This window comes from Capra hircus, chromosome 7 (genome assembly GCF_001704415.2).
Source record: "Capra hircus breed San Clemente chromosome 7, ASM170441v1, whole genome shotgun sequence".
Classification (NCBI taxonomy): domain Eukaryota; kingdom Metazoa; phylum Chordata; class Mammalia; order Artiodactyla; family Bovidae; genus Capra; species Capra hircus.
Window position 1 is genome coordinate 69,658,411 of NC_030814.1, and position 25,070 is coordinate 69,683,480.

Here is a 25,070-nt window from a genome sequence, read left to right on the forward strand (position 1 = left end):
TGAAACTGGAGCCTATTACACAGAATGAAGTAAGTCAGAAAGAAAAACACCAATACAGTATATTAACGCATATTTAGAAAGATGGTAACCCTATATGTGAGACAGCAAAAGAGACACAGATGTATAGAATAGTCTTTTGGACTCTGTGGGAGAAGGCAAGGGTGGGATGATTTGAGAGAATAGCATTGAAACATGTATATTATCATATGTGAAACAGATCGCCAGTCCAGATTCAATACATGAGATGGGGTGCTCAGGGCTGATGCACTGGGATGATCCTGAGGGATGGGATGGGGAGGGATTGGGAGAGGGGTTCAGGATAGGGAACACACATAAACCCATGGCTGAATCATGTCAATGTATGGCAAAAAACCACTACAATATTGCAAAGTAATTAGCCTCCAATTAAAATAAAAAAAAATTTTTAAAGAAAGAGTATATTTTCCTTTTTATTTATGCTCTTAATATGTATTCACAACATGCCCAAATCAAACAAACAAAAGTGTGAATTCAGCAACACTGTGTTGTTATTGAATTGATTCTGTGAGTCCTAGATTATAAAAGAAAGCACACATATCGTATGGAACCAAATGAATGTCTAGATACTGATGCACTTACCAGAAAGTCTGGATTCAATACTGCAATTCAGAGAGTTGAGAGGCACATCTAATTATTAACTAGAGTGGCTGCCTAGGAATTAATCTCAGTAATGGCCTGTATAAAATGGCATTACTGCTTCAGGTTGTAATTGTCTCCTATTACTGCTGCCATGAAATTAAAAGACGCTTACTCCCTGGAAGAAAAGCTATAACAAACATAGAGTACTAAAAAACAGACATCACTTTGCTGACAAAAGTCTGTGTAGTCAAAGGTATGGTTTTTGCAGTAGTGCTATGGTTGTGAGAGCTGGGCCATACTGAAGGCTAAGTGCCAAAGAATTGATGCTTTTGAACTGTGGTGCTTATGAAGACTTTGAGAGTCCCTTGGACAGCAAGGAGATCAAAACAGTCAATCCCAAAGAAGATAGACCCTGAATACTCACTGGAAGGACTAATACTGAAGCTTCAATACTTTGGCCACCTGATGCTGTTAGGGAAACTAAACCTCCTGTGTAGCTCAGTCAGTAGTCTGCCTCCAATGCAGGAAAACTGGATTCCATTCCTGGGTCAAGAAGATCCCCTGGAGAAGGAAATGGCAACCCACTCCAGTTTCTTTGCCTGGAGAATCCCATGGACAAAGGAGCCTAGCAGGTTACAGTCTATGGTGTTGCAACAGTCGACCATGACTGAGAGAGTAAGTGCACATGCACACGCGCTCACGCACACACACGCACAGTCTTATTTAGGCTTCAGAGACAAAGCAGAGCCAGCCTCTCACTTTGCTTCTAACCTGCCTGGCCACTGCCCTGACGGATTGACTGAGAGTGACTGCCTGCTGTAAGTGCAAGACTTTCAGTCATTTCAGTCAGTCAGTTCAGTACCTCAGTTATGTCCGACTCTTTGCAACCCCATGAATTGCAAAACGCCAGGCCTCCCGGTCCATCACCAACTCCCGGAGTTCACTCAAACTCATGTCCATCGAGTCGGTGATGCCATTCAGCCATCTCATCCTCTGTCGTCCCCTTTTCCTCCTGCCCCCAATCCCTCCCAGCATCAGAGTCTTTTCCAATGAGTCAACTCTTCCCATGAGGTGGCCAAAGGACTAGAGTTTCAGCTTTAGCATCATTCCTTCCAAAGAACACCCAGGACTGACCTCCTTTACAATGGACTGGTTGGATCTCCTTGAGGTCCAAGGGACTCTCAAGAGTCTTCTCCAACACCATACTTCAAAAGCATCAATTCTTCAGCTCTCAGCTTTCTTCACAGTCCAACTCTCACATCCATACATGACCACTGGAAAAACCATAGCCTTGACTAGATGGACCTTTGTTGGCAAAGTAGAGTACCTTAGATAAAATGGGGGAAGAATCTTGAGATTGTTGAGCCCCTGAGGGGACTGGCCAACCAAGCCCCAGGCTTAACAACATTCCAAGTTTTACAAGACAAAACAAACAGAATTAGCATGAAACTAGACTTGCAAAAGATATTAAGAAGAGGTGGCAAGAATACACAGAAGAACTGTACAAAAAAGATCTTCACAACCAAGATAATCACGATGGTGTGATCACTCACCTAGAACCAGACATCCTGGAATGTGAAGTCAAGTGAGCCTTAGAAAGCATCACTACGAATCAAGCTAGTGGAGGTGATGGAATTCCAGTTGAGCTATTTCAAATCCTGAAAGATGATGCTGTGAAAGTGCTGGACTCAATATGCCAGCAAATTTGGAAAACTCAGCAGTGACCACAGGACTGGAAAAGGTCAGTTTTCATTCCAATCCCAAAGAAAGGCAATGCCAAAGAATGCTCAAACTACCACACAATTGAACTCATCTCACACGCTAGTAAGGTAATGCTCAAAATTCTCCAAGCCAGGCTTCAGCAATACCTGAACCGTGAACTTCCTGATGTTCAAATTGGTTTTAGAAAAGGCAGAGGAACCAGAGATCAAATTGCCAACATCTACTGGATCATCAAAAAAGCAAGAGAGTTCCAGAAAAACATCTATTTCTGCTTTATTAACTATACCAAAGCCTTTGACTGTGTGGATCACAGTAAATTGTGGAAAATTCTGAGAGATGGAAATACCAGACCACCTGACCTGCCTCTTGAGAAACCTATATGCAGGTCAGGAAGCAACTGGACATGGAACTGGACATGGAACAACAGACTGGTTCCAAATAGGAAAAGGAGTACATCAAGGCTGTATATTGTCACCCTGCTTATTTAACTTCTATGCAGAGTACATCATGAGAAACGCTGGGCTTGAAGAAGCACAAGCTGGAATCAAGATTGCCGGGAGAAATATCAATAACCTCAGATACGCAGATGACACCACCCTTATGGCAGAAAGTGAAGAGGAACTAAAAAGCTGCTTGATGAAAGTAAAAGAGGAGAGTGAAAAAGCTGGCTTAAAGTTCAACATTCTGAAAGTTAAGATTATGGCATCCGGTCCCATCACTTCATGAGAAATAGATGGGGAAACAGTGGAAACAGTGTCAGACTTTATTTTGGGGGGCTCCAAAATCACTGCAGATGGTGATTGCAGCCATGAAATTAAAAGACATTTACTCCTTGGAAGGAAAGTTGTGACCATCCTAGATAGCATATTAAAAAGCAGAGACATTACTTTGATAACAAAGGTCCATCTAGTCAAGGCTATGGTTTTTCCAGTGGTCATGTATGGATGTGCGAGTTAGACTGTGAAGAAAGCTGAGTGCCGAAGTATTGATGCTTTTGAGCTGTGGTGTTGGAGAAGACCCTTGAGAGTCCCTTGGACTGCAAGGAAATCCAACCAGTCCATTTAAAGGAGGTCAGTCCTAGGTGTTCATTGGAAGGACTGATGCTAAATCTGAAACTCCAGTACTTTGGCCACCTCATGCGAAGAGTTGACTCATTGGAAAAGACCCTGATGCTGGAGGGATTGGGGGCAGGAGAAGGGGACAACAGAGGATGAGATGGCTGGATGGCATCACCAACTTGATGAACATGGGTTTGAGTGAACTCTGGGAGTTGGTGATGGACAGGGAGGCCTGGCACACTGCGATTCATGGGGTCCCAAAGAGTCGGACATGACTGAGCAACTGAACTGAACTGAGGCTTGCAATTTGGTCACAGATTGATGATATCAATTTGCATCTGTCCTGGGATTGTAAATGGGAGACCCAAATTGCAGTCCTTGAAGTCTCACCCATGGAGTGGACACGCTGCCTGGGACCCTTTCCCAATTGGGACTCCAGATGCGCTGTGACATGGGACTTCCCAAAGCTGATTGAGTCTGAATGTTGGTCAAAACCCAATTTGGTAATGTATCTTCTGCTCTATTTCTCCTTTCTTTTAATGTTAGTATATTGAAAGTAAGCTAGATAATTCTCTAATAAATATCTGTATTATTTATTTGTATATAACAAGTGGCTTATTTTGTTAACAAATTCTGTGAACCTGAGATGAAAGTGAAAACTTTCTGCAAAACAGATGCAAAGAGCTGACTCATTGGAAAGATCCTGATGCTGGGAAAGATTGAGGACAGTAGGAGAAAGGGGCAACAGAGGATGAGATGGTTGGATGGCATCATCAACTTAATGGAGATGAGCTTGAGCAAACTCTGGGAATTAAGGACAGGGAAGCCTGACGTGCTGCCATCCATGGAGTCGCAGAGTCAGACATGACTGAGTGACTGAACAAAAACTACTGTAACAAATTATCACAAACCTGATGGCTTAAAACAATGCAAGTTTACTACTAATATCTTACAGTTTTAGATATTAGAATTCTGAGTCTCACTGGGCCAAAATCAAGATGTTGACATGGCTGCATTCCTTTCTGGAGATTCTAAATAAGACTCAATTTCTTTGCCTTTTCCAGCTTCTGGAGGCTGCACTCATTCCTTGGATCATTGTCCCCTTCCACTGCTACAAACAAGCAATAGCTGTTTGCGTTTTTCTTATGCTGCATAACTCTGACACTGTGCTGCATCACTTCTGCTTCTCTCTTCTACATTTTAAAGAGCATTTGTTCATCTCCCCACCTAGAAACCTTGAATCACATATGCAAAGTCCCTTTTGACATTTAAAAACATAGTCAAACTTGGATGTCTTTGGGGGCCTTTATTCTGTTAATACTTGTTTGCATGTTCAGTAGCTCAGTCCTATCCAACTCATTGTGATCCCATGAGCTGTAGTCCACAAGTCTTCTTTGTCCATGGGATTTTCCAAGCAAGAATACTGGAAAGAGTTGTCATTTCCTCCTCCAGGGGATCTTCCCAACTCAGAGATTAAACCCACATCTCCTGTATTGGCAGGAAAATTCTTTACTGGGAAGCCCCTTATTCTACCTACTACCTATATATTCCTTGCTATAAAGCCAAAAAAATGAAAATATCTTAAGATTTAGGAATGTAAGAATATTTAAATGAATATACTGCTATAACCTTCTCATCCTGCCCCAACATCTCAGAAAATGGCAAAAATAACCTTCCTTTCCCTATGTCCATGAGATAACACATGGTAAGCATCACATTGCTTTCTAAATTGCAAATTTTTCTTGCTATTTGTATTTTGGTAAGTCTTCTGGCTCTGTTATGATTCATACACCATTAACAGACTGCCACATCTTTCGTGCAGTTCAATCCAATAATTAGGACTAATTTGTAATTGTTGGAATCAGGAATGGTTGAAGTAACAAACTTCCAAAGGTATGAGAATCTGGGCTAAGTTACATCAGCTGATTAGGTTTAGAGGCAGAGCAGATCCCATCAGTATTAAAAAAAAAATGAGACACAAATAGTCCACAGTACAAATGGCAAAAGACTTATTAAAATTTACCTGTGGTCCCTTGGGTGGAAAAGGCTAGCCTAAATCACTGCTCTAACAGACCTTTTGGGGAAGAATGAGAAATATAAAGACTAACTGATTATCTGATTTTTTTCTTTGGAGCACATAAACAGAGAATATGATACTTTAAATTTGTGATTCAAGAGCTGATTAAAGGACCGAGGAAACTTCCCTAAAAGAATCTTATTTTACCTTAGCCCACTAATAAGAGAAGGGAATTTTTTCCTGTGTCTATGTCATAGTGTGTTGAAGGGATCCATAAATATATCCAATGAATTTTACCATGACTTTAAAACAAGAGTGAAAGCAGATATGTTGACCAATTTGCAGCAGCATCATATAGGTTCTCCTCAACTGGCTCTGGTCCAAGTGGAATGTAAACTAACTAAAAGCAATAAAATAATTATTGACTTTAATATCAAAAAGATGCAGAGGTGGTAATTTTGATAACTTTCTCACTTAATTTCCTTCCCTTTTTGGCCTCAGTAAATGTAGCTGGGTCTTGGACATTTTCACAAAATTAATTAGATAACTTAAGTTTCATTTACTGTTGCAGATGAGATCTCTTAATTCACTAAAGCAGTGCATTGGCAGATACATAGATACATTTGCTTTCATGAAGAGACACCAGTGCTACTTCATTGGTGTGTTTCAGGGCTTCATCAATTTCTGTCTCTCTGTCAATATCTACTTTGCAGGAACATTGATCATTTCATATATCTGCAGGAAATAAAAATAATCTACTGTATAGAGGACATAAGGCCTATAGATCCTAGTGAACATAAAGGGACAGGTACCCCAGAATACTTTAGATATATAATTTGCCAAAGAAAAATGAAGGAACCTTCACCTAGGTGAAGTTTTTTGGGGTGGGAGGGGTAGTAGCCTGAATTATTTCAGGATAGCCCCACCTCAATCCAGAGAAGGCAGTGGCACCCCACTCCAGTACTCTTTCACCTGGAAAATCCCATAGACGGAGGAGCCTGGTAGGCTTCAGTTCTTGGGGTTGCTAAGAGTCGGACACGACTGAGCGACTTCACTTTCACTTTTCACTTTCCACTTTCATGCATTGGAGAAGGAAACAGCAACCCACTCTAGTGTTCTTGCCTGGAGAATCCCAGGGAAGGGGGAGCCTGGTGGGCTGCCTTCTATGGGGTTGCACAGAGTCGGACAGAACTGAAGCGACTTAGCATCAGCTACCTCAATCAATTTGCATCTACTCTTCCTGTAAATAAAAGTAGGGCAATATTTGGTGAATCTCTTAGGATTTGAGTAAGCTATATATCAACTGGAGTTGGGCTCAAAGGAACAGCAAGAGGGCATCACTATAGATCCTGCAAACATTAAATACTTAAAATTTTAAGTTTAGGACCTCAGAATTTTAATTAAAAAGATAAATTTGATGAGAAATTTAACTTGCAAAACTGACACGATGAAAAAGAAAATGTGAATGATCTATAACTACAATAGCATTTGCATCTAGAAGTGAAAAAAGTTCTTACAATAAACATTTTCCCCAGATACTTTTCCCTAGAAAATTCTACCAAAGATTAGAAAAAATAAAATCCATCATACAGAAGCTCCTCAAAAGAGTAGAAAGTTTCCAAATCTGGGTCAAGCACCAGCATTCCTGATGTACTGAAACAGGGTAGCATCAGACAGTAGAGCAATGGGCAACAATTGAGGATCCAAAGAATAGAGTGTGGCGTCAAATAAATGAAGGAAGGAAGAATTTCAGGAGGGAGATGCTGAGCAGCATTTTCAAGTGCTAGAGATACAGTGATGGGGATTACGATGGAATATTTTCCTTTAGAGTCTGTAGTTACATCTGAACAGAGACATTCAACTTTTTTTAGTGTGATCCATACTTAAAAGTATATTTTATATCCTGGTTCAGTACAACCATATACATATATAAAATAAAAATAATTCTCATATAACAATTATATATGCAGTGCACTATGATGCTCTTTAAGCATGTTAATTCTAATTATGGCTGTGATACAGTCTGGTAAAATGTATTGTTTCATAGTCCATTGAATACACTTAGTGGAACAGTAGTACCAGAAGTAAACTACTCTGAGTTTAAACTGGGAAATGCAAAGTCCCAAATAATGAGGCTATACAATTCTTTCAAGAAGTTTGACTGTGAAGAGGAGAGGACAGCTGAAGCAATAGTGATTAGAAAATGTGAGTTTTCTTCATAATTGTTCATTTTGAGTAATTGCATGATTACTACAGTGGTAAAGAATGTGCCTGCCAATGCAGGAGATGCAGTGTCAATCCCTGGATTGGACGGATCCCCCGGAGAAGGAAATGGCAACCCATTACAGTATTCTTGCCTGGGAAATCCCATGGACAGAGGAGCCTGGTGGGCTACAGTCCTTGGGGTCACAAAGAGTCAACATAACCAAGCGACTACACCTAGATGCTATATCAAATGGAGTAAATGCTTTAAAACAACAACAACAACAACAACAACAACACCAGATAATATGACCCTATTTTAAAACTTCAATATATAAATTAAAATTGGCAGAGATTGATTAATTCCTTCCCCTAGAAATTTATGAAATGCTGCCAAAAATAAATCATGTTCAAATACTACTGTAATACAAAGAATAATGAGATCAGTTTTGTGAGATAAAAATAAGTAAAGGACCAGCACATCCCTATAAGGACTCCAAGCAGAATTTCCTCCAACTGGAACGTAGTATCAGAACATCACCTAATTTGTATGTTTACAACATACCTAGTATGAAAAATATTATGAAGCAATGACTTACTTTTCTTATCTTGACCTTGATTTTCTATCTCAAATGTAGTCACTTCCTGCCTACAAAGGAAAAAGATAATAATATGAGACTCTCCAGTTCTCTGAAGCCAAAGTTGCACTTGAAAGAAATATTTAATTGCCCTTAACCCAAGCTCATTGCTAAATCTATAGTTCAAAGGTTAAATAAATTTAAATACTTGCTTACTCCCCTTTCAGAAAAACCATGAAATATAGTTAATGCTGTATTGTATCATTGAAATAGGCTCTCACATTTTATAAAGGTAAATATGTGAGATGACGGATGTTTTAACTACATCAGTGGGGCAATCCTTTCAAAATGTATACGTAAATCATCAAGTACTCTATAATTATCTTAAAACTTTGTCTTAAATTTTTATTTTTTAATTATACTTTGATAAAGGTGAAAAAAGGAAAACCACGCAAATCTAAGAACAGAATGAAAAGCAGAGAACAAATTCCACAGATGCCAACAAAGTATTTTATGAATTTATTGTACTTAGGAATTTCTGAATTATTTAGACCACATATATTGTATATTAGCATATATATGAAAGGCATATGTGCAATATAGTGAAACTGGGAATGACCCAAAGGATAATATTGAAATTCAATTTATTTCTCTGCTGTTCTGGATGAGTGAGGACATCTTTAAAGATAAATCATAAGTTCTAGAAATTATAACTACAATCTTGCAGTGACAGACATTAAAAGTATGGGCTAGTGATGAAAGAAATAGAGATTATCTCTACAGCCACACAATTCCACACGACATAACAAAGAAGAGACAAAGAGGGGTGAAGTTGCCAACACAACTTTCCTTTTCCCAAACTCTTAAACTTGAGGGACAAAATGGAAGTGACAAAGGATACAACCTATAATGATATTCCCAACTCAAAGAGGGTAATGCATACAAAAAACAGCGATGTGCTCAGAGCAGAGGGAAGAAAATATTTGGTGAGGAGGCCATCTGAGACAACATACTAAGATCAAAGCCTGAGTCTTAGATTATCTCTCCTCCCCCAAAGTGCAAGTGTTAGATGCTCAACCATGTTCGACTCTTTATGACCCTGTGGGCTATAGCCCACCAGGCTCCTCTGTCCATGGAATTCTCTGGGCAAAAATACTAGAGTGGGCAGCTATTCTCTTCTCCATGGGATATTCCCAACCCAGGGATCAAACCCATGTCTCTTGCATTCTAGGCAGATCCTTTACAGTCTGAGCCTCCAGGGAAGCACTCTCACTAAACCAATGGACAAATATACACACTACTTTATCTCACAAATCACCTGCTTGCACAGCAAAGTCCTAAGCACAAAGTTGCAAGCGTGGATTGGATTATATATATATAGAAACAATGTAATAAAGACAAGTAAAGAACAAAATTATGTTAATAATTTTGTTCATAATAATACATGGAACAGGAAAGTGGGCTAGCATAAATGGGGGTGTGGGGAATTGAAAGAAATGGCAAAGCTTTTAGAGAAAGTAAAATAGTATTAAAAGCAAGGAAAAGTAAAAAAACAAGCAGTAACATAAAAAACATACTGAAGACTAAAAAGTAAGTGGTAGAAAATAAAGAGGTAGAGTGGTTAGAAAAAGAATGATAATTATGAAAAAAAGAAATCTTAATATCACATAATTGTTGTTTCAGGACATGAGAACCAAACAATTAAAACAAAAATATCCAAATACATCTTTAAAAAATAACTCCTGAAATAAAGACTTGAATCTGAAATTTTATTTTATTGGTGAAAAAAACACAAATCATGGGAACATTGATGTGTAATAGCTTCTGAACTTCAAGAATAATGAATTCTGGAACATCCATGGGAAAACATTACAGATATAGAATGAAATCAGAACATTAGTTCAGAAACATCACAAGATATTTTCTACCTCTTCTCCAGCTACAAAATGTAAAGGGTATTTGCAAAGAGTCACAGTGAAGGCATAGCCACTCCACTATTTTTACATCTTCCTTTGTGCAGAGAAAGCATAGCTGAAACTTAGGAAATGACTGATTCCTCAAAAATTATTTCCTGTCACCAACAAACATCAAGGTCTTCCTCTCCATCCCCCATAACTTCACATTTTGTAAGACTAGAAAGAGTCATCTCAGAGACAGAAACACAAACCTTGAGATGAAATGATTAAGAAAGGGGTTGAGTACAAAGATATGAAAACCTCATGACTGATAAACAAGTCATGGCATTTCTGTTAATCTAAGCAGTGGCAAGATATGAGTGTCCAGATATAGATTGCTTTTTCACTGCCTTTTTTTTTTTCCATGAGTGTCCTCTCAGGGTTGGGCAACTGACAGGCACTAACAAGTTCAAGCAGTGGTTAAAGCCTTCACAAGCACTTGCTCTATAGAGGAAAATGGAATGTAAAAAGTCAAACTAACAATATAAAGTTACAAGTTAAAAAAGACATAGAAAAATATGAATTGATGCTTTCAAATTGTGGTGCTGGAAAAGACTCTTGAGAGTCCCTTGGACTGCAAGGAGATCAAACCAGTCAATCCCAAAGGAAGTAAATCTTGCATTTTCATTGGAAGGACTGACACTGAAGCTGAAGCCCCAATACTTTGGTCACCTGATGCAAAGAGCTGACTCATTGGAAAAGACCCTGATGCTGGAAAAGATGGAGGGCAGGAGGAGATGGGGGCAACAGAGGTTGGATGGCATCCTCGACTCAATGGATGTGAGTTTGAGCAAACTCCAGGGATAGTGAAGGACAGGGAAGCCTGGTGTGCTGCAGTCCATGGGGTCACAAAGAGTCAGACACAACTGAGCAACTGAACAATAGCAAAATATAAAGAGAGAGGCAGTGTAGAAAATCGACATGGTATGGAAACAGCATTCTTACGTAGTCTAGTCAAGGAGCTCATAGAAATCAAGAGCCAGCATCTCCAGAAGAGATATTTTCTGTCACAAACAAGGAAAATGAAACCCATGAGCACTAGCAAAGCAGCATGTGCCAGGGCCCTGAGGTGAAGATGAGTGGCATGAAGGATATGACCTCCTGGAAGAAAACGGGTGAGCATGCAGGGTGAGGAATGATATTGGAGACATACACAGGAGTCAATCTGTACTGAATTTTAGTCCACGGTGAAAAGTTTGGACTTTATTCTGGGTGTAATAGAAAAACATTGATGGGTTTTAAGGGAAAGGCATGATTAGATTTATATTTCCCCTAATTATTCCAAGTATGTGGAATAGGTTGGAAGTGTGGTCATTCCAAATAACCAACCAGAAACAAATATCCTTTCTATCAGCTGTTCATTCATGCACTCGCATTATATAACTATTAAGAAACAAAATATGTGTACTAATGACCCAATTTTCATGTTTAGAGTCTCCATCTAACATTCTGCCAAGTCTTAGAGGCAATCGCCAAAGAATTTTATCATTGTGGCTGTAAGAGGTCTAAGATAGGACATTAGCTCTCATGGTACAGAGATTTTGGAAGTAAATCTCTGGGGAAAATACTCTGAAATGCTGTGTTCTTACCGTTTTCTTTTCACGTCTGGGCTTACCTTCCCAAGCTCCTTTTGATTGTCTTTCAAGCAACTAGAAAACACACAAGAAAAAAAAGAGATTGTTACCTCTTTCCAAATCTTTTTGTCTTCTTTTTCAGCTTTCCTTAATATTTTTCAAAAAATGGGGTATAGTTGCCTTACAGTTTGTGTTAATTTTTGCTGCACAGTGAACTGAATCATCCATATATATACGTATTTCCCCCTTCTTGGACCTTCCCCAGCCTGTATCCCATAGAGCACTGACCTGAGCACCCTCTACTGTACAGCAGGTTCTCACTATCTCTCTTACACATGATGGATTTATATGTCAACCTCATCCCACTTCGCCCCGTACATGTCCACAGGTCTGTTCTCTACATATGCATCTGTATTCCTGCCCTACAAAAAGGTTCATCTATACCATCTTTTTTAGATTCCACACATACATGTTAATGCACGGTATGTGTTTTTCTCTGACTAATTCTCTCTGTATGATAGACCCTATGTCCATTCACATCTGTATAAATGACCCAACCTTGTTCCTTTTCATGGCTGAAAAATGTTTCATTGTATATATGTATGACATCTTCTTTATCCCCTCATCTGGATTTAGGTTGCTTCCATATCCTGGCTATAGTAAATAGTACTATAAAGAACACTGAGGGGCATGTGCCTTTTGAACTATGGTTTTTCAGAGTATATGCCCAGGAGTGGGATTGCTGGGTTATATAATAGTTCTATGTTTAGTTTTTTAAGGAAACTCTGTACTGTTCTCCATAGTGGCTATATCCATTTACCTTCCCACCAATAGTGCAAGAAGATTCCCTTTTCTCCACACTCTCTCCAGCTTTTGTTGTGTGTAGATTTTTTGAAATGGTCATTCTGATTGGTGTAAGGTGATACCTCATTGTAGTTTTAAAATGCATTTCTCTAATAATTAGTGATAATGAGCAATTTTTCATATGCCTCTTGGTCATCTGTATGTCTCTCTTGGAGAAATGTCTATTTAGGTCTTCCACCTATTGGGGTTTATTGTTATTGTTGTTGTAATTGAGCTGTTTGTATATTTTGGAGATTAATCCCTTGTCAGTTGCTTCTTTTTCAAACACTTTCTTTTCTCCTGTTCCCAGGGTTGTCTTTTTACCTCATTTATGGTTTTCTTTGCTAAGCAAAAGCTTTTAAGTTTAATTAGGTCTCACTTGTTTATTTTTGTTTTTATTTTCACTACTCTAGGAGATGGTCAAAAATGATCTTGCTGTGATTTATGTCAAAGAGTGTTCTTCCTGTTTCTTCTAAGAATTGCATAGTGTCTGGTCTTATATTTTAGTTTTTAATCTATTTTGAGCTTATTTTTGTGTGTGGTATAAGGTTCTAATTTCATTCATTTACATGTAGCTGTCAAGGTTTCCAGGCACCACTTGTTGAAGAGTCTGTCTTTGTCCACTGTATATTCTTGCTTCCTTTGTCATAGATTTGGTGCCCATAGGTGCGTGGCTTTACCTCTGGGCTTTCTATCCTGTTTCATTGATCTATATTTATGTTTTGTGCAAGTACTTTACTGTTTTAATTACTGCAGCTTTGTAGTGTAGTGGCTTAAGCAAACCCCAGGAGACAGGGAAGGACAGGGAAGTCTGTCGTGCTGCAGTATATGGGGTTGCAAAGAGTGGGACATGACTGAGCAACTGAACAACAGCTGAAGTCAGGGAGCTTTATTCCTCTAGCTCCATTTTTCTTTCTCAAGATTACTTTGGACATTTGGGGTCTTTCACCTTTCTATATACACTGCAACATTTTTCATCCTAATTCTCTAAAAATTATTGTTGGTAATTTGATAAGATTACATTGAATCTGTAAGTTGCTTTATGTAGCATAGTCATTTTTCACAATATTGATTCTTCCAACCCAAGAACGTGGTATATTTTTCCATTTGTTAGGGTCATCTTTGACTTCTTTCATCATCAGTGTTGTCTTATTGGTTTATAAATGCAGGTCTTTCGCTTCCTTGTGCTTAGTTAATTAGTTCTATTCAACTCTTTGCAACCCCATGGACTGTAGCCCACCAGGCTCCTCTGTCCATGAAATTTTCCAGTCAAGAATACTGAAGTGGCTTGCCATTTCTTACTCCAGCTTTCACCTCCTTGATAAATGACATTGCTTCCTTAATTTCTCTTTCTGATCTTTCATTGTTAATGTATAAGAATTTAAGAGATGTATGTGCATTAATTTTGTATCTTGTAGCTACCAAATTCATCAGTTAGCTCTAGTAGTTTTCTGGTGGCATCTTGAGGATTTTTTTTTATGTAGGGTATCATGTCATCTGCAAACAGTAACAGTTTTACTGCTTTTCCAACATGGATTCCTTTTATTTTTCTTTTCATATTGCCATGGCTAGCTCTTCCAAAATTATGTTGAATAACAGTGATGAGAATGGACATCCTTATCTTGTTCCTGATCTTAGAGGAAATGCTTTCAGGTTTTTCACCAGTGAGAATGATGTTTGCTGTGGGTTTGCCATATATAGCCTTTGTTATGTTGAAATAGTTTCCCTCTATGCCCATTTTCTGGGTACTTTTTTTTTTTAATCACAAATGGGTGTCGAACTTTGTCAAAAGCTTTTATTGCACCTATGAGATGTTCATATAGGTTTTATTATTTAATGTATTAACATGGTGTATTACATTCGTTGATTTGTATATATTGAAAAACCCTTGCATCCCTGGGATAAATCCCACTTGATCATGGTATATAATGTTTTTAATGTGTTGTTGGATTCTATTTACCAGTATTTTATTGAGCATTTGCATCTATGTTCCTCAGTGATATATGTCTGTAATTTTCTTTTTCATGATATTTGGTTTTTATCACAGTGATGGTGGACTAGAGAGTGAATACACTTCTCTTACTATTAAAAAGCCTGCTTTTCCTTTTTGTTAGACTTCGTTTCCTTTGAAATTGACAGTCATAGATACAGAATGCAATTTGGAAATTGACCTGAAGCCAGACTTATGATGGAACAAAATTCTATGATCTGGATCCTTGATTCTCTCAGTTTAACTTTTTATAATCAGGAAAGTACCAGGGCTTGGGTTGATCATGATCTGGCATGCAAATTTCCTGAGTTCTCCAGAAGAGATAGGCGGTGCCAAGAAGGTTGAAAGCCCCTTACAATGGAAAGATGCATATTAAAAAACAGAGACATTACTTTGCCTACAAAAGTCTATGTAATCAAAGCTATGGTTTTTCCAGTAGTCATGTACAGATGTGAAAGCTAGACAATAAAAAAGACTCATCACCGAAAAATTGATGCCTTTGAATTGTGCTGGGAGGAGATTCTTGAGATCCCCTTGGACAGCATGGAGATCAAATCAATCAACCCTAAAGGAAAACAACCCTGACTATTCATTGGAAGGAGTGATGCTGATGCTGATGCTGAAACTGAAGCGCCAACACTTTGGCCACCTGATGGGAAGAGCCGACTCATTGGAAAAGACCCTAATGCTGAGAAAGATTGAAGTCAGGAGAAAGGGATGACAGAGGATTAAATGGTTGGATGGCACCATCAACCACTGAAGCAATTGAACCAATGAACATGAGTTTGAGCACCCTCCAGGAGATGATGAAGGACAGGGAAGCCTGCTATGCTTCAGGCGGTCCATGGGGTCGCAAAGAGTCAGGCATGACTGAGCAACTGAACAACAACAACAAAGTAAGTCAGACAAAGACATAATGTTTGATATCAATTATATATGGAATCTAAAATATAATGCAAATGAATATATGCAAAAGATATTCACAGATATAGAAAACAAACTAGTGTTTGCCAAAAGGGAGAGAAAAGACGGAAGGGCGTATTAGAGATATGAGGTTAAGAGAGACAAACTACTATTATAAATAGATAACCAACAAGAAAATACTGTTTAGCACTGGAATTATAGCCATTTTCCTATAACAACTTTGGATAGAGTATAACCTGTAAAAATACTGAATCAGTATGTTGTACACTTGAAACTAATAAAGTATTAGAAGTCAAATATACTTTAATAAAAATAATAAAGTTTAAAAAATCAGAAAAAGCACATGACAATCAACTAGGTGTTATCCCAGAAAGGGTAGGTTATCAATACAAATAACCTGTTCCTTGACAAAATGAATGGCTAAAAAAGATGCAGTACATATATTCAATGAAATATTACTCAGCCAATAAAAATAATGTCATTTGCAGCAACATAGATGGACTTACAGATTGTTATCCTGAGTGAAGACAAATACTATATGATATTGCTTATATATAGAATCTAAATAAAATTATACAAATGAACTTACAAAACAAAAACAGATTCCCAGACCTACAGAGCAAACTTATGGTTAGCAAATTGAAAGGGTCTAGGGGAGGGATACATTAAGAGTTTGGGACTGACATGTACACATTGCTGTATTTTAACTGGATAACCAACAGGACCTACTGTATAGCAAAGGGAACTCTGCTAAATATTATGTAAAATTTACATGGGAAAGAGGAGAGTGAAAAAGTTGGCTTAAAGCTCAACATACAGAAAACTAAGATCATGGCATCCAGTCCCATCATTTCATGGCAAATAGATGGGGAAACAGTGGAAACAGTGGCTGACTTTATTTTTCTGGGCTCTAAAATCACTGCAGATGGTGACTGCAGCCATGAAAGTAAAAGACATTTACTCCTTGGAAGGAAAGTTATGACAGCATATTAAAAAGCAGAAACATCTCTTTGTCAACAAAGGTCCATCTAGTCAAGGCTATGGTTTTTCCAGTGGTCATGTATGGATGTGAGAGTTGGACTATAAAGAAAACAATGCCAAAGAACTGATGCTTTTGAACTGTGGGGTTGGAGAAGACTCTTGAGAGTCCCTTGGACTGCAAGGAGATCCAACCAGTCCATCCTAAAGGAGATCAGTCCTGGGTGTTCATTGGAAGGACTGATGTTGAAGCTGAAACTCCAATACTTTAGCCACCTGATGCGAAGAGCTGACTCATTTGAAAAGACCCTGATGCTGGGAAAGATTGAGGGTGGGAGGAGAAGAGGATGACAGAAAATGAGATGGTTGGATGGCATCACCAACTCAATGGACATGGGTTTGGGTGGACTCCAGGTGTTGGTGATGGACTGGGAGGTCTAGCGTCCTGCAGTTCATGGGGTTGCAAAGAGTCAGATACAACTGAGCAACTGAACTGAACTGAGCTGACATGGGAAAATCATTTGAAAAAGAATAGTTACATGAATATGTATAACTGAATCACTTTGCTGTACACCTACAACTAATACGATATTATTAATCAAGTTCAAATTAAAATTAAAAGTTTAAAAAAAGAACCATATTATCAACTATTTGAACTTCAATGCCTTTATTGACTTGTACTATATTTTTCACTTAGCTTGTATTAATCTGCTAACAGAAAAATTATAAGCTTAAGCAAATAGATTTTTGTTTGTCCATTATTTGTGCATTTTTCTGAAAATAATTAGATACATTTACAGATATTGGGTTGAGACAGTCAGGGGCATTATCTGGCAGACACGCTTGTTACTTTTGCCATGCCTACATTTTTGGTGTCACTATCATGCTTGTCTTGTTATTATCACAACCTCAGACATCATGTCCATGTTCAAAGTAATTATAAAAGGGAAATTAGATGCTATTTATGTTGAACATATTTATTAGAAAAGAAAAATATTTCATAGGAAGCTCCAGGTCATCTCATTGAACATCTAATGATATGCCTACCTACAAGGGATATTAGAGCTGATTATATTGCTAAAATAAATAAAATCAAAATTATATTAGCAAGGAATCTTGAGGAATGGATACGGGTCATGCAACTTACAGTGTTTCCAATTCACTAATAGAGAAAAAAAAGACAAGGAAAAAAGCCTTTCCTAATCATTTCCTATTACTTGTTAACAATCTCTCTTATTCACAAGCCCAAAGTTCACTTAGACACTGCTAAGACAGGACAGTAAAGTCAGTAACAATACAGTTCTGAATTGATAATGGATTTTATGTTCATTATTTGTTTGCTTTCTCACTACCAACTCTGTTTATCAAACACTGATTGCTGTTGGAACTCTAAGCCATTAATTTTTTTAAAAAATGAAAGAAACATATTAACATATTTACCATCTTAGAAATCTAACCAAAAAATTTAAAGGTTATCTCAACAATTTCAAAAATTCATTTGATACGATTTAGCCACGTTAATAATAAATATTCTCATAAAATGTATATTAAGTTGGAACTTCTTTATTTTGATAAAAGCAATATATCAAAGCATACAGCAAAGTTAATGAAAACAAAACAAGAAAAAGGCAGGAGCTGTAAAAAATGAAAAGAAGTAGAAGTCTTTTTTGTAGTTTATATATTAACTATATGTAAAACCCAGTAGCATTAACTTAACAAACCATGAAATAACAAAGTTAGCAAGACTGGTAGACACAAAACGATCTTACAAAATTCAATAGCATTTTAACAACACTAGGCTAGAGTATAATGTACTTTATCTGATATTATAAATAGTACCTAGAAATCAACCTAAACAAAGAATGCAAGAAAAACACAAATTACAACTCTTTTAGAATACACTAAAATTTTGAATAAAGTTACACACAACTGTTTTGACTGGAATAGTGGTTGCATCAGCATAGCTTTTTGCCCAGAAATTAATCTATATAGCCAATGTTATCCCAATCAAAATTCAAGCTGACACTTTTGATTAACTCAAATAATTTAGTTTTTAGTAAATATAAGAGGTAAAAGTCCTCAAAAAGTTAAATCAATTTTGAAGTGAAGAACAAAGAGGGCATGTTCTGAGCATAGTTAATGGGCATTGTTAATATCTATTCCATCTTCTTTCTGGAAAAAGAAAAGTGATGACTCCTTTCCTCAGAATCATTTGCCACCAATATTAAAGCTTCAAATTATATGCTGCTCAAGGTGTGAAGAAGCCTTTTTGTGGCTCTTCCTCCAAAAGTCAGGTTCACAGACAAGAAGTTTTTGTGCATCAGCCTTCTGGTGTCCATTCTCAGGCCTCATAGACAGTACTGGTGGGGAAAGTTTTAATGTAGAATCACCCAAAAAACCTCTTAGGCAGGATAGCTTGGTCAATTTTGTAGGGTAAAGATGTGTTTATAAAGAGGCCCAGGCGGAAAGCCACAACTACAGCCATTCCAGTGATTTTGTAGGTACCAAATTCTTTACATTAAAATCCATCCTACTAAAATCATTCTGCTATGGTTTATATTTATTATATCAAACCTCTGTGATGTTATAGAGAATAACATAACACCAGATATCAAGTCTTACTACAAAGTCACAATAATAAAAATCTATATGCTGCTAGTAAAGGAGTACAAGACATAAACCAATCATATGTAGACACTTCGTATACAATATAGAAGATATTATAGTTCAACTGGAAAAGAACAGCTCTTCAAGTAATTGAAGTTTCAAAATCTAGGTCATTTTTTTTTGAGAGAGAAAAAAAGCAAAACCCCTAACTTAATCCATTTACTAACAGAGATCAAAGATCTAATGAAGAAAACCAGTACAAGAAAATCCAGAGTAATACCTTTGCTACATAAAAATGGGAGAAAACTTCTTCCTAAGGAATTACCCAAGAGAAAAGAAAACATATATCCACAAAAGCATTTAAATATGAATATTTATAGTAGCTTTCTTCATTATAGCCCAAAATAGGAAGTAACTCAAATACTATGAATAGAAGAATGCATAATCATACTCTTGTATATTTGCACCTAAACAGACTCTGGAATATTCAGTAACAAAAAAGAATGAACTTTTGTCACATGCAACAGTATGGATGAATCTCTTCATTAATGTTCACTGAAAAGCAAACACAAAAAAGTACATATTTTATGAGCTCATTTGTAAGAAAACAAAAATGGGAATAGAAGAGTACGTTGAGGTGATTGAGAAGAGGCATGAGGAAAATTTCCGGGATGATGAAAAATTATATGTCATGACTGGGGTGTTCTCATAGGTATACACATGTTCTATGACTATACACATGTTCTACAGATATATACCACATTCCATAGGTATACACATTTGTAAAACTCAACAAGTGTTACACTCAAAATTTGCTCATTTTGCCATATGCAAATTTTGTCTTAATACAGAAATCAATTAAAGGAAAATTATCTTAACCAAACCACAAAAACTTGACAAATTTTATTACATCAACATTTAGGACTTCAGGCATTAATAAATAACAATGAAGCAAGTAGATAGATGCCTGGTAAGATTAGATATTTGTTATGGCTAACAAACTTGAATCGGTCTCCTGAACCTCTTCCTAGTCCTATCTGTGCACTTCCCTATAAAATTCAATTTTAGTAAAAATCCTGCCAAAGTACTCTAACCAGAACCCCACCAAGCTCCTCACCCTCCACCATTCACCAAGAGATTTCTGATCATCATGGCCTGTCTTCAACAAGAGTTCTGTTAGGTCGGTTGAGCCAGAACCACTTTTAACCCTATTTCCTCTTAGTAAATTTTCATCCACTGACCCCTACCCTGTTCCTTGACTGTAAATTCTTTCAGCCCCATCTCTCTCCCCAGCTATAAAATCAAGTCTTCCTTGCCATCTTTCACAAGTGTCATTACTTTTTTCTTTAACCTGGCTAACACTCAAGAGGTGAGTCTGTAATATTCAAAAGGTGTTTGTTAATCCACAAGAATTCAAGAAACCAAAGGGGGGGGGGGGAGATGAGCAAAAAAGTCTCTGTTTGTTTAGGTATTTTGTTTTGCTTTATTTCTGATTGGAGGACAATAGCTTTACAATAATATGTTGATTTCTGCTGTACAACAACATGAATAAGCCATAAGTATACACATATCCTTTCCCTGTTGAGCCTCCCTCCCACCCAACTCCTCAATTCCCAGCCCTCTAGGTCATCCCAGAGTATCATGTGTAAAAAAGCTAGCTAGTGGGAAGCATCTATGTAGCACAGGGAACTTAGCTTGCTGCTCTGGAAGCAGAGGCTTTGGATAGTAAACATTTAAAAGAAGCTTCAGAGCCTAAGAAACACCTGAATAGATACACAAAATCACCAATAACAACCAGAGAAATGAAAATTAAAATAACAATTGTTTACAAATTTACATTTAAAAATTAGAAAACATGCATTTTTCAAGTATAGGAACAGATGTGAAGATCCAGAAACTCCAGAAAGGGAGAGTAGAAGGTGTAGCCTCCTGGTAAAGAAATGGGGTATAGACAGTATGGGTTGGTCTCAGCATTTGTTCGGCGTCCTGCGGAGAGCACTGTCAAAGGAAGTGAAAGAGCAAGTGGGCACAGACCGGTTCGAGAACAAATACTATTATATCCCGGAGTACAAGAACTGGAGAGGACAAACTATTCGAGAGAAAAGAATTGTAGAAGCAGCAAATAAAAGAGAAATAGACTATGAAGTGGGGGATATCCCAACGGAATGGGAAGCTTGGATTAGAAAAACAAGAAAGACTCCGCCTACTATGGAGGAAATAATGAAGAATGAAATATAAAGAAGAAATTCAAATGAAAAGCCAAGATTTTTATGAAAAAGAAAAGCTTCTTCAGGAGGAGAGCAACAAGGAACTTCCTCCACCAGTTCAAACTCAGATTAAAGGGCACGCCTCTGCTCCGTACTTTGGAAAAGAGGAACCCTCAGTGACTCCCACCAGCACTGGCAAAACCTTTCAGCCAGGATCCTGGATGCGCAAGACGACAAGCGCCACAGTCAATGAGTGTACTGTGGTAAAGCTTTATATGTATGTGACTATTTTAACAAATAAAAGTAAAAAGTTACTTTGTGCTTTCCATCTCTACACTACTTCTCTTTGCGGTTAAGCTTAAGATCTTGTTTTCACTGTTGTGTAGATGTGAGATTATCAATCATCAAAACCTAACTTCTTGTAGGCTTAAATCCTTCACTTGGCTTATTCAGTCATCATTCTCTGTTTATGAATTTGCTTAGTTTTTTTCCTCTTTTATTTGTTTCCATATATCTTGGTAGAAATGGTAAGGGTAAATAAATACTGAGCTCAGAAGACTGCTATTTCTATAGATTCTAAAGGACAAATTTCTATAATTCTAAAGGATCTATAGAAGTTAGAGAATATAGAAATTCTCTGTTTATGAATTGTCTTAGATTTTTCCCTCTTTGGATTGCTCCCATATATCTAGGTAGAAATGGTAAGGGTAAATATTGAGCTTAGAAGAAGACTGCTATTTCTATAGATTCTAAAGGATTCTAAAGGACTATAATTTCTATAGATTCTAAAGGATTCTAAAGGACAGTAAGATTCTAAAGGACTAATCAAAAACATGAACTTGGATGAGGCATGTGCAGGCTAAGAAAATTTACTTGATAAATGAAAAAAAAAAACTATCTTGATGAGTAGATGGGACAAAAGCTAGTTTATGGTGGGATTGAGGTTGGAGTTTTAAAGAAAGGTATTTGGACCAGTAGAAGTAAAGAATCTATCACAATAGTTTGAAAGGACAGTAAACAAAGAAATGGTACAGTAATAGTTTAGTTCTGTAAGATTAAAAATTACTTTGAAGAAATGGAAAATAGAGCAGAGTTCTCAGAAAGTGATTCCACTGTTACTCAAGATTACAGTGATTTGTATATTGAAAAGTATAGATACATGATAACATTAAAACAGATTATATACAAAAGTGTTTTAGAAAGGTCATACACTTTCTGAAGTGCACAACCAAGTTTCTGTTGTTAATAGTTATAATTCTTTTTTTTTTCCATTTATGGTTTGCTTTCTCAAACTTTGAACTTTTTAGTTTGTATTGAGGTATAGCTGATTATCAGTGTTACCGTAGTTTCAGGTGAACAGCAAAGCGAGTCAGCCATAAAATGTATCCATTTTCTCCCTAACCCCTCTCCCAGTTCTAATTCTAACATAGTTCTAATAGTTCTACTTCTAATATAGAGATCCTCTAACAGTGTTTGCCATTGTAACAACTACTCAATAAACATGGACTGAAAAAAAAAAAAAAAAGAAAGAAATGGGGTATATTCCAGGTCACTCCTTCCAAAGGGATATAAGAGGTATGCTTTAGATATCCACAGCAGGACTTTGGTAGGCGGGTTGGCAATGAATGGATAGTGTGAAGCAAGTGCAGATACAAAGTTACAAGGCAGATACACTCACTCTAATAAATATAGATCTCAAAGATATTGATGAGTATAGAAGAAAAGAGACTAAGTTGATATTAAGTTATTGTTTGCATCTATTAACATTTCAAAGACTCAGATCCAAACACTCTAAGGCTACAGATGAAATAAATTAAAATTGGCACTTATAGGAGGAGGAATGAGATTGAGAATTAGGGATCAAGGAGAAAACATAATAAGAATGGTCTTACACAGGTGGCTCAGTGGTAAAGACTCTGCCTGTCAATGTAGGAGATATGGATTTGATTCTCAAGTTGGGAAGATCCCCTGGAAAAGGAAGGACTTTTTTTAAGTGAGCTTGCTCAGTCATGTCCGACTCTTTGTGACCCCGTGGACTGTAGCCCACCAGGCTATTCCATCCATGGGATTCTCCAGGCAAGGATACTGGAGTGGGTTGCCATTTCCTTCTCCAGGGGAACTTCCCAACCCAGGGATCGAACCCAGGTCTCCCGCATTGCAGGCAAGGGCTTTACCCTCTGAGCCACCAGGGAAGCCCCAAACTCACTTCAATATTCTTGTCTGGGAAATCTCAAGGACAGAGGAGACTGGTGGGCTACAGTCCACACAGTCATAAAAGAGTCAGACACCACTTAGTGACTAAACAAGATACCACTCCTTAGTCTTCCTGTTAGTGGTGATTCCTTTGTTCCTTTCTCTGCTTTTAAAGCACCTGCCACTTTATTAGAACCTAGATGAAAATAACAATGCAAAATAGTTTTCAATGGTCACAAAGAGTAGTTTGTTTTGAAAATCTTTAACACATTCTTTTTATTTTTTGGAAAGCAGAAAAGCATCACCAAGAGTCATCAATTTCTACACTTAATTATTAACTAATGAGAATAAAGAGAAAAAAACACATGATCATCTACACATGAAAAATTCATCTGCTTCAAAGTCAGGTACTTCAGTCTCTGATGCCTGGCTAAGCACTTGGCCCTGAACACAATTTTAAAAGTAAGAGCAGAATGATGAGACAGTAAATGAATTTCCTCTTAAGGTACATTTTCCTTTCCTTTAGTCAATTTACTACCTCCCCTTTCTGAATACAGAGGCATACTAAAGTCTTATTCTCTGGGGAATATCCAAGCCTTTAATTTGGTTACTTTAGCCCTGAGCAGGAATGTAAAAATTCTTCATAAACAATTATGGAGATCTGGTTATAAAATTCTGTCCAAAATGTAAGTTCTAAATCCATGTTGCCTGAGGAAATATGGACTGGGTCTAATTCCACTAGAGGCAATATAGATTTTCTGTTATTGAATTTTCCTTTAAACTATCATCTTTGAAAGACTGAGTCATACAGAGATCGTAAAATATTTAAGATGATCAAGAACAATAAAACTACTAATCTTATAATTTTAAATTTTTCATGCACTATTCAGAAATTTTATTATTTTTAGTCAATATGGGCCTGTTTGCATGCTGTGTACATATATAGATACAAATTTGAAGTAGACTGATGATGTAGAGGAGAAAAGGTCTTCCTCTAATTTCTTCAGGTCTCCAGCTGGGCCTAAAAATTAAACTGACATGAGGCAGACTAACAGGAGAAAAACATACAAATTTTATTGAATTTTTACATGCATATGAGAGCCTTCACTTGAGAAAGAAGACCAGAAGAAGTGACCAGGGCCAGAAGCTTGTGTATCTTTTAGACAAAGGCACAATAAGCTTGTAAAGCATTGACAAGGCAGAGGGATTGAGCTAGAGCTAATAAATGACAAAGGTGTAACAAGTTTTGTTAACATAGCCTTTTTGACCCTAAATTCCTTGTCTCTGGTGATAGACATTTCTCTCTTCATCTTGGAACAAGGAGAGCACCTTTCACATAAGAGATTCATCTCCTGCTTTCAGGGAAGAAAGGCAAGTTTTGGGAAGTCAGAATAACCATCCTGCTTCTGCTGTCCTTGAATTCCTTCAGCTTGAGATAGTCAATATACCAAGGCACCATATTTTAGGGTAGTACATCCTGAACCCTATTATTGGATAGATGGAGAGAAGATTCACACTTACTAAATATAATGTATGTGTCAGCTATAGATTTCCAGAAGAAGGAAACAGTTCTTATTATCCATTTAATGCTGAACCCAATAGAC

At 37.3% G+C, this 25,070-nt stretch overlaps 1 protein-coding gene and 1 pseudogene across 1 annotated transcript in view; one reads left to right on the plus strand and one right to left on the minus strand.

Moving 5' to 3' along the window:
* GCSAML (germinal center associated signaling and motility like) overlaps nt 1–25,070 on the minus strand; it is a 46,238-nt gene that overhangs the window by 12,363 nt on the left and 8,805 nt on the right. Inside the window, exons 2-3 of the mRNA XM_018050542.1 lie at nt 11,740–11,799; nt 8,217–8,266 (exon numbers count right to left, since the gene is read on the minus strand). Coding sequence (XP_017906031.1) covers nt 8,217–8,266; nt 11,740–11,799 — 110 coding nt within the window. The remainder of the gene's footprint in view (nt 1–8,216; nt 8,267–11,739; nt 11,800–25,070) is intronic.
* Nucleotides 21,023–21,544, plus strand: LOC102174650 (annotated as a pseudogene).